The sequence below is a fragment of the Pituophis catenifer genome, unplaced genomic scaffold (genome assembly GCF_029215685.1).
Source record: "Pituophis catenifer annectens isolate HBS135680 unplaced genomic scaffold, rPitCat1.0.hap2 SCAF_3, whole genome shotgun sequence".
NCBI classification, from domain to species: Eukaryota; Metazoa; Chordata; class Lepidosauria; order Squamata; family Colubridae; genus Pituophis; species Pituophis catenifer.
The window spans coordinates 88,758,266-88,769,607 of NW_027256883.1; the positions used below are offsets into that span (position 1 = coordinate 88,758,266).

The following is an 11,342-nucleotide window of genomic DNA, read 5'->3' on the forward strand; positions in this document are numbered from 1 at the left end:
TCTAGAAGAAACTGAGGCATTATCAATTAGCTGAAGAAAAAAGCCAGGTGTAAATATAACACCTTCTGAAACTGTAGAGATAGTTAAAATGCTAAAGATTCTATGAAAACAAGCATGGTGTGTGTTTTTGTGGTCTTGAGATTGGAAAAAAAAATGTACCTTAAACTTCATTTAACTGACAGTTTGGGAAAAAGGGATGTCTGTTACTCCCAAATTTCCATTACATATGAAAGTATGTCACTGTTGTCTAATGTTGTTAAACAAACAACAGAAATGGTGTTTCCTAAATTTTACAACACATATATGGATGTGTATGTATATCATAACATTACAGTAAAATTGATGTAAATTTGACTGCTTCATCCCGAGTATTTTGTATACATGAGCCTCTCTGTTGTTTTAGTATGGTATCCAAATGAAACTTGATCCACAACATCAAAGTCTACTAATGCGGTTCCATTAAATCAAGATTACAACTTTCAGCTATGCTGAAAAGGGCAAATGCAAGAGAATGTAAATACTAAGTCACTGGGCTAATTTCTTGCACAAGTAAGATTTAGCTTCAGAAATTCTAAATAAAAATAAAATCATGCCTATCTATACAGAAGCATGGCAAGTTCAAAAAAGGCAGAGAGCCATGAGATCAAATAGGTAATATAATAATGAAGACAGCAGCAGATTATTAAAAAACCTTGAATACATAGATCATGCCAGAATGTGGAATATATTTAGGGTAATAGAACATCTGAAGAATCATTACAATAAGGAAGAAAATACTGTAAGAACTGAATTTGAAATGATAGTAGTTCAGAAAATGAGAAGTAGCTAGAGACAGGAGATATGTTGCCCCTTTATCTGTTTAACTTATAAAGCAAACAAGCAGTATTGTTAAGAGATGACACCTAGAATCAAAATAGGAGGCTGAAGCACTATATGTTGAGATACATAGGCAACACAATTTTATTAGCTGAAAGTAAAGGTGATTTAGAAAAGCTCAATATAAAATTAAAAATGGAAAGTGAAAATCTGGGTTAATGTTAAATATTAAGACGACAAAGATAATGTCAACCAACATGCTTAGTGAACTTACAGTTGAAGGTGAAGATGGTACATAATTTGTTTTCTTGGGCTCAAGAATAGGTAAAGATGGACAGTAGGCTGGAGAAGTAAAGAGAAGATTAATCCTACGGTGGAAGACAAGATCTGTCAATAGAGCAAAATAGTGGAAGTAGTGATCTTTCGAGTAGGAATGTATTGCTATGAAATCTGGATATTAAGAGAGTGAGAGAAAGACCCTTTCAAATTATGGATCGGAGATGGCTACCGTAATGAAGTACTATCAACTACAAGAAACACCAATCAATGAGACCTAGACAAAATTGAGACTAATAGCCTCCTTAAGGAAAATATCAGCAAGAAGAAATCCAGCTATTTCAGTGATGACAATTTAGAAAAGCTATTCTTGGAGAAGTTGAAAGCTCATAGATAAAGTGCGTGGTCATTTTCAGAGTTTATATGGCTGTCTTTGGAGGATTTACAAATTATTAGTAGAGATGTTAAGGAAGCAAATATTTGTAGAAGGTCAACATAAGTCAAGTTAGAGTTAGTGCTATTTAATTAATTCACTCCATACTAATATCTAGTATACGATCATTTTGAAGATAACATTGTATTGTTTCTGTGCACAAATTGTAGAATGCCATGTATAAATATTTCAAATAAAAAACAAACTTACCATTCTTGATGAATGAATTTAATACTGCCAGTACATACACATGGATGATATAGAGGCTTTTCAGGAGTTCCTTCAGATCGACATACTCTACATATGTCTGTTGACAACAAAGAGAGTTGATACAGAATAAAGTAAATATCATTTTATTTTTTAAAGATATTTAAATGAAATGACATGTTTGATGGCATTCACTGGATGAGTTTCCTTCAATCCTTAATTAAAAAAACCTTAAGTATGACTTTAAGGACGTAGCAATTTCTAGGAATAAATGGCAAACAGGATTAGAATTTTGTTGAAAAGTTATAAATGGACTAAGGGCCTAGATCAGGGGTGGGCAAATGTGGCTCTTTTACAACCTGTGGACTTCAACTCCCAGAATTCCTGAGCCAGCTTGGCTGTCTCAGGAATTCTGGGAGTTGAAGTCCACAGGTTGTATTTGCCCACCCCTGGCCTAGATCAATGCTTCCCAAACCTGGGTAACTTATTCAAAATTATGTAAAAGTAGGCAACAACTGGGTAATGGGTTACAAAATCCGTTATGCAATCCTAACTGGGACATTTAAACTGAGTTACAGTGTTTTATTTACATTGGCTAAAAAGGACTTTATGAGAAGCAGTTTTGGATAATGAAGAAAAGGTTTGGGAAGCTTTGGTCTAGATCACGAGTGTCAAATTTGTGGTGTCTACATTGCCATCATGTGACATTTTGCGATGTTTTTCCCTTTCATGGAGCTGGGGAGGCGTGGCCTGTGCACGATGCATCTGGCCCACAGGCTGCCAGTTTGACACCCCTGGTCTAGATGGACTTGAAACGGGATTTTGAAATAAACTGAATGAATCCTTCCCATGGAGAAACAGCTTGTGTTTTGTATTCTGGGGGAAAACATGATAGAATGAGACTTTGAAGGTTGGACACTAAAAAGAGTGAAAAGGAAGTAAAGATTACAATTACAAGACTATTTGACTTAATACAGAATTTACGGTTTAAAAAATAAATAACAGGTTTCCTGCCACTTTCAGCAACATAGCAGCCATACTAACAATAAAATAGGTGCTAGAATTAAGTGAAAGTTTAGATCTCCAAAAAGATCATATCTATAAAAGTCTGCCATAAAGGTTGTTAATTCCTGCTTTTCTTGATGTTGGGTGCCTGAAAAAGGGCCATGCCAAATCCAAGCACGATTTTCAACTATGAAGCAATTACAGCCCCAGAGGAGAGAGGCAGCAGAATAAGATAAGGAGCGTGGGGCGCATCAGGAAGGGGAGCCTTTAGGAGCCCTGGTACAAGCCACACGTCTCCCACTCAGGGACTGAAAATCGTGTTTGAATATCAGCAGGGAGGATTTTCAGCTCTTGAGCGAAGACATACTTCCACCCAGGGTTTCCCCACTCCAAGGTACTCTGCTCTCCTTTCCAGGGATTGTTTGCTTAACAATCCACAAGATCACTTAACAACTGCAAAGCAGTGGGGAATTGATAGAATATTCACTCCTCTCTATGAGACATCCAAGTTTTTTTGTGAGTTCTTTGGTTATGTTGCAAGTTGGGATCCCTGGTAACAATACAATTGGACAAAGTGATATGTTGGGGTTGTATATTTTGGGGTGGGGGATGAATCCATTGCTTTTCATAAAACATAAGATTTTTGTGTTTTGGGTCACTGTCTTGCTGAATGGATGACGGGGTAATAGAAATATTGATATTAATAAATATATAGATGAAATGAAATAAAATTTAGTATTTGACTTGCCCTAGTACTATAGGTCTAGCACTCCAGACAAGTGCCAGTCCGGTTCCCAGCTCAGAAACATTTGGATAACCCTGCTCTAAACTACATAGGGTGAAACCAATATACCATTTTAGTACTTTATATGGTACTCTACACAGTACAACAGCAACAATAATAAAAACACTCCAAATTAATTTGGAGTGTATGCATATCTCTATACAATTTTAAGAGTACTAGTTGTTAAAACTGTTTAACCAACTGAACCTTTCCCCAATCTCAAAAGTCATTACCCCCACAAAAATAAAAACAAATCCAGACTGTTGTTTTACACATGTATCTTGGCAGCAGGAGTCCCAAATTGAATCCTCAACTCACAAACCAACAATTAAAATTGCTTCATTATCCCAGATGTACTCAAATTACCCACTTGAGGTAATTACACACAGTTTAAGAACCACTACAGTAAAGTACTACAAGGGCCAGTGAGCCAATATTCCCAGACTGGTACGGGTAGATCCTTTCTGCACAGGGAATTTTCTGAAACTTGCTCTCCAGTAGAGCTGATGGCAAGATGTCAAAATGCAATAGTACAAAGGTTTACAAAATCTGTGAACTGTATATACACTGTGTGTGAGGTAGGAAGCATCTTAAACAATAGTTATCACTATATATGCAATAATTTTATTTAGGCTAGCACTCTATAGTTTTAGGAAGAAGACTCATTGAAAATTTGACTGTCTAATAGTCAAGCACATTGTTACTTTTATTTTAGAAAATGGGTACATAATTCTGTAAATGAATATCATTATTAAAGACAAACATCTCTAACTTTCAATTCAGAATCATGCTACCAAAATTTTCAGATAGCAGATTCCCAACCATCTTGGTTTGTGTCAAATTAGTGTTATAGTTTGTGCTTCTTAAAAAGAACCAGGAATTATATCTGAGTAAAAGTGATTTCAATTTATAGAATGATAATAAACAAATACACAGTGGCTGAATCATTTTGATGGGAATATCTTCAATGTTACAGTTTGCCATTTTTTTTAAAGATACAGCTAAACATGAGATAAACATTTAACATACCATTTACCTCTTAATTTTTGCCCTATATTGCAAAACAATATAGGATATATTAGTCAATTTTTTAAAATATATATATAAAATACGGTCATTTAAGGCAAATAGAAATGTGTTAGGAATAACCAATCTCTCAATCAGTTGGAAACTAGATGGACAGCCTTGTGGCAACTACTCCAAAATCGTGAATGGTGCTGAAAATGAAAAGCCAATTTCTAAGCACCCACCTAATTTCTAATGGTGGGATTATATCCAGAAAAGGACCCATCGTGCTTACTGTAATGCAAAGGCAAGGTGAGCTTACCAATGGTTCTTGTTTCAAGCATTTAGAATTTTAGTTAAAAACAATACTAGCTGTACAGCTAGTCCTCGATTTATAACCGTTCATTTAGTGACCGTTTGAAGTTACAAGGGCATTGAAAAAGTGACTTATGACTATTTTTCACAGTTATGACTGTTGGAGCATCACAATGGTCAGATGCGTGGCAACTGACTAATATTTATGACAGTTGCAATGTCCTGGGGTCATGTGATCACCTTTTGTGACCTTTTGACAAGCAAAGTCAATGGGCAAGCCAAATTGACTTAACAACCATGCTACTAACTTAACAACTGCAGTGATTAATTTAACAATTGTGGCAAGAAACGTCATAAAATGGGGCAAAACTCACTTAACAAATGTTTCACTTAGCAATGGAAATGTTGGGCTCAATTGTGGTTGTAAATCAAGGACTAGCTATATTCAGTAAATAACCTAGACACCATGAATCCCACTTCAAAACTTGTGACCACTAAGCTAGCTCTTCCATTTCCTTATTTGCTATACAATTCCAAGCAAACCCAGATGGCAATATGAATGCTAAGTCAGACTAATATTCTGTGTAGGAGGAAGGCTGAGTTAGTAAAAGATATTCCATCTATTTAACAATGTATCATATTGGCAATATTTGGTAAAAAGAACATTATTTTGCTAATACCATACTGTATTCTAGTTCTCTAAATGACATAACACGGCACTAAAAGAAAGTAAATACCCCTGGACAGCAGAGAAACCCACATATCATATTTTGGAAACAATCCAATGATATTGCTTCTAACTAAGATTTGCAATTTTCAGTCTACACAGATAATAAAAATGCCATGTTTAATATTAAAAACTGATAAAGCATAGAAAGTAGCATGTGTATTTTCCTTTCTTCTTTCCTATATACTGTAAATCTTGCACTAGGATAAGCAAGCTACCAAAGAATACATTGAAAGTGACATCAATATTAAAAATCAAATAACTTTTATTTTAATGGTTCTGTTTTGTAGGATAGGTTTAAACACAGTTTCCTAAAATTAAGACCTCTTGTATAAAGTTGAGTAGGTGTGTGGCAGGAGAAAAGAGCATGTAGATACAAAGTGTGTTTCAAACTGAATAAACTAAGTGTCTAAAGCAGAGCATGATACTTAAATATGTAGGGTATTTAGTAAATTTGTATCTTAAATAAGTTCTAAAATTATCTCATAATAGTTGCCAAAACAGAGATATAATATTAGAAGGCTTGTTACATTGAGATTATTGTTTTAAAATACTGCGGGGAATTTACCTAGAAACTAAGGTGTATTTTTTTTCAGAAGTCAAGTATACTGAAAATATTATCTATAAGGTTATTTTGAAATTAAATAATAGAAAAAATATAATGATACTTTTAAAGAGCAGTAAATTGTAATCCAAATCAAATCTTGGTTGAACATAAAAAATGTGGCTTGCAGTTACTAGAAACATGAGAGAACAACTGATGCTCTTTGCTAATGATTTAATATTCCCTAAAGTCCAAACATTCAAACACTCTTTAAAATTACAATATAATATCTATATTAATCGATTTCAAGATAGAATCAACAAATTATGTAAAAAGATAAGGAAAAAGAAAAAAAAATTAAGACTTGCATCAGTTTTTGCTTCGTTTTCATTACAGCAACACAAAATTTAGGTACCATATAGGTGGTAATTTCATATCTCAGCGGAAAATCATAAAAATTACCTGTTGTTCCAGGGTATTAACACAGCAAGATAAGCTATTCCAAATATCCCTATAGAACATACAGTTCAGTAGCACATATTGTTCCTATTTTTATTTCCCTGTATCCCTATAGAACGTTGTTCAACTAATGAGGTTTTACAAATGTATATTGGGAAGCAAGTTATGCCTAGCTTGAAAAAACAATTTTTTCGGCCCAGGAAAGTTAAGAATATTTAAGTATTTTGCAGGTTCCTAAGTACTCTTTTAGAATCCAAGTTTAATTGTCTTGTAACAACAGCTTCAGTCTGAGGCTCTATATATTTAATCTTTAAGAGGATATTTCTTTAGTTTGAACATATCACAAACTTATTTTAAAATCTGCTGATAACTCACATGATGCTATTTTTCATTCTACTGTAACTTCCCCGTTTGAAGAATAACTGTCAACAAAAAAAGCAATAAATCTGTTGTGAAAATAATGGATCATTATCTATAGCTAATAGTCAAACTCTCAGCCAATATTCCTATTTTAGATATTCCCATCTCCAATGTGAACAAGGCATTTGTTTCTTAGGAGAAGCAAGTACATTATTTAAAGAGTTTTAATACTGTGGGTATTAACTTTACTTTTTTTTTAAAAAAGCACTTGGTAGTGGTCAAAGATCTTAAGTCAATTAGAAGGCATATTATTGTTACGCATTCCAAAACCTTGGAATGGAAAACTACTACAAACTATGAATCTATTATAGCTTATGATCCAACCTTGATATCTGATTTTTTTAAACAAAAGCTGGTGGGTTGTTTGTTTGTTTTCCACATGTCAGAGAACAGCCCCTTCTGGGTTGCATTTCTCATATTACAGTATAGTTTCTGGATTTTAAAGTAGTAGTAAACATATTTCTGAGTCTCTCTCATAAAGTGATTATAGTGAATCAAAATACAAATCTTGCTTGTAACTTCCAGGAACATGAAAATATTATGATGGTCTTTACTGAAATTTTAAATTACTTCTTAATGCTCAAAAGATGAGTGTAGCCTTTGAAACTACAAATTAAATTCTTTAAGATTTCTGCAACTGAAAAAGTATGTTAATACCTACTATCTTGATACTGTAATGCACGGGTGTCAAACTGGTGGCCCGGGGACCAGATACATGATGCGCAGGCCACGCCCACCCCAGCTCCGTGAATGGAAAAACATCACGAAACGTGACACGGCGAATTTGACACCCGTGCTCCAATGGGATTGGCCTGCTCTACTTGCTCCAGCAGAAGAGGCCTGCTGCAGACATTATCAGTCAAGGAATTCTGGCTTGCAGGTTCCAGGAGAAGAAACTTTTCTGGCTCCTGCCTTGTGGAACATTGTGCCCCTTGAGCTGAATTTTGTCCCCTCCCGCTTGGTCTTCGGAAAAAACCTCAAAGCTGGTTCTACTGATTGGCCTTGGGGCCCAATAAGGGCATTCCATTCCATACTGAGGTGGTTAGTGAATTAAAAAGAAAACCCCACTTCCATTCCATTGTATACTGATTTAATTTTAATTTTCAACATTTTATATTGTCCTTTTTATCAAGATGTAAGCTACCCAGTGTCACCTGATAGCAAGATGGGTAGTATATATAAATTGAATAAATAAACGAATAAAATATCCAGATAATTCTGCTTCTAATTATGTTGGTACAGATCATAGAGTTTGATAAAAATGTTGTATTTAAGGTTTTTTTAAAAACTGGATGTATTTCAGAGGTAAACGGATATAACAAATGAAAAAAAGAAAAAATATTTTTTATACCAAGAAGGCTAGGCCGGGGTGGGCAAATATAGTCCCTTTATGACCTGTGGACTTCAACTCCCAGAATTCCTGAGTCAGCTTGGCTATCTCAGGAATTCTGGGAGTTGAAGTCCACCAGTTGTAAAAGGGCCACAGTTGCCCACCCCTGGGCTAGGCAATGAAGACACTTCTCACTAGCTATATCCATTATTCCTTTGCATTTCTCCAAGGTGGAACTGGATGTGCAAGTACTTTCCTTTCAAATTTTGAACTCTAACCTCCAAAGATGAAATCAAATACATTCTAATAGTTATAGAATTCAAACATCTATCTTTTCTCTCAATCTGTAAATCATAAAAATATAAGGTATAATATTGGATTTGTAGGAGTTCACTCTGAAAATCAGTAAAGAACAGTGTGAACTTAGACCTGATAAAATAACTGTCTCTTCAGTTTATAGGTTGCCTCTATCAGAGCTGCCATTGCCCCTATCATTGTCTATCAGAGGAGGCAGCTGCAAAATAAGACTACCAAAGACAGAATTCCTACTTCTGAACTTAAATTCAGCTCCTTGGCCAGAAGCATTCTCAATTATGTCATTAAAAACATATTTTCCCTTTTTTTGTGCTTTGTAGATTTAGACTTGTGAACAAGGACATCTGCAAACCACTATAGCTAAAAAAGGGAAAATAATTTGCCTTCATTCTCAATAACATTTTCTAGATGATCTTGAATGCCAGTATCATTTATTAGTTTCAATTCAACTAATTCAAACCAAGGAAGTTTAATTTAGAATGACCAAAAGCAATGTACAGCAAATGTACATTGTACAGCAGTGTACAGCAAATGTAGTGTGTTATAATATTAATAAGCACATTATTTGTTTATTCTTCCACCATGGAACCCAAAGCAGCTTCACTTCAGTCTGTTTCTTGCAGATTTTAGTATCTGCATGATTTCTCAAAGATTTTTCAGAGCGCAAGATTTCTGATGTAAGCTCATGACCCAATGCACACACAATACTTCATTCTTTAAACATGGAGTTTAAGTTGCTTTTAAAAAAAAATAATTGTGTGCAAATGCTCTTTTGCAATCTACCCCATCACCTTTCCTCTTTTCAAGCAGAAAATAGTGAGAGAGAGAACCCACTCCAAGAATTCTTTCAACTGTAGCTGCTTTTAACTGCAGATCACCTTTCCAAATAATTACATAAGGGGCACATGAACAGAAATGGGTATAGCTGGCTTAGTCATCTCTTTCTTCATGAACATATCTTTTCTTGATGAACGTATCTTTTATTTTATTTACACTGAGAGCATATGCACCAAGACAAATTCCTTGTGTGTCCAATCACACTTGGCCAATAAAAAATTATATTCTATTCTTTTTATTCCTTAATGCCAGGTTCGGTGTAACCCCTTAGGCACACTAATCCAAAACACCTGCATCCAGGCCACAACTTTTTCTCCGGAGAAGGGCGGCATATAAATCAAATTTAAAAAAAAAACCAAAAAAACTTCAAAATAAGACGACACCGATCAAGGTGTGCCATATTTTCAAACAAGGCATCTTCCTTCCCATTCTGACCCAGGACTCCCTTTAGGAATAGCAGCACGTATCACAACAACAGCAGCAGCAGCAACCACACACACACACACACACACACACACACACACACACACAGAGTGTTTGTTGAACCGTCTCTGCCACTTGCCACATGCCTCAATACGTACACGTTTATGCACCAACAACTCCACAGTCCAAACTCTTTCTTCGTCTTGTACCCATTACACTGTAGAGCAATTCAGACATCTGCAGGCGCCTCAACAGGCCTCGGACGGCCAGGCACTGGGGTTTGTGTATGTGTGTGTAGAGCACAAATACGGTCCCGAAAGGTGACTACCTTTCTCCGGCTCCCCGAGGCGCCTCTCCCACCCTCGCCCTGGCCCTGGCCCTGGCCTTAGCCCCGCGAACGCGAGTGGTCTCTAGGACGTTACCTTCCTCGGCGGTCTCCATCTTGTCCGGGTGACGCAGTCCGGCCGCGCAGGCGGGTGAGGTGTGATGCGAAAGTGGGATGGCTTGGAGACGGAGAGCGCACGATAGAGAAGAGGCCGAAAGAAGCGGTACGGAGCAGGCCCAGCTGGCTCCGGTAGCCTGGGCCCCTTGCGGCCTTGCCGCGGGCTCCCCCTAGAGGCTTTGAGCCGTCGCTACTTCAACTGCCATGGCCTCGCCGTGAAACGTCACAGAGAAAAGGCAGAGCGTAGGGAGACTGTTAAACCGATGCGGTGGTAAAGCTGTCAGGAAGGCAATTCACATAACGCTGCATGTAAAGGCAACGCTTATTTAAAGCAATATAATGAATCCCTTGCGATGAATGTCGTTTGCAAGCCGCCGCAACGTCCACACAAACACATCCAAGAGACAGACTGACCAAGTCTATTTCACACGGGAGGAATGCAGGAACTGAATTTTCCATAAAAAGGGGTTGTAACTGATCAGATGCACGTTTTTCTTTTCCTAGGAAAATGTTAGAGATTAGCAGTACTTTTGAGACCTCAAACTTTTTTTTGACTGATGTGCACATCTGCAATTTTAAGACCGTGTGGGTTCTTGCAAACTGACTGCTGAGGTTGAACAAATTGCCTGTCATTGAGGATCTAAAGTCTAAACAGTTGGGAGACACCTGTTATCCAGCTAGATTTTCCCTTCCTAGCATGATGCTTCATACTGACTTATCTTTGTTTTCCAGATAAGAGGACATACAGCCAAATAAAGCATGGAATCTGCCCTTCATTTATACTGTCTAATGTAGCTTTTGGAGCCTATTTGCAGTTTAGAGGCATTCTTGGAAAAATCTTTCAAAGATAAAGCATGAAATAAATTAAGGAGCATGGCAAATTCTAAAAACTATAGAGCAAGAAGCAAAGCACTGCTCTGTATCTAATAAACTCAATTTGCGGGAGGATTCTCCAGTACACCATCTAATAATGTCTCTAAATAGAGATGTGATTCAACCACATT

General features: G+C 36.5%; 1 protein-coding gene across 3 annotated transcripts in view; it reads right to left on the reverse strand.

The window, feature by feature from the left end:
- The window catches only part of MARCHF6 (membrane associated ring-CH-type finger 6), a 52,480-nt gene extending 42,123 nt beyond the window's left edge, over positions 1-10,357 (reverse strand). For 2 of the 3 annotated variants that reach the window (XM_070940774.1, XM_070940773.1), the window contains exons 1-2: positions 10,319-10,357; positions 1,736-1,832 (exon numbers count right to left, since the gene is read on the reverse strand). In XM_070940774.1, coding sequence (XP_070796875.1) covers positions 1,736-1,832; positions 10,319-10,337 — 116 coding nt within the window. In that variant the 5' untranslated portion in view covers positions 10,338-10,357. Of the gene's footprint in view, positions 1-1,090; positions 1,159-1,735; positions 1,833-10,318 lie in introns of those variants that run through there. The other variant, XM_070940775.1, reaches the window with a different exon arrangement.
- Between the last annotated feature and the right edge of the window lie 985 nt (positions 10,358-11,342).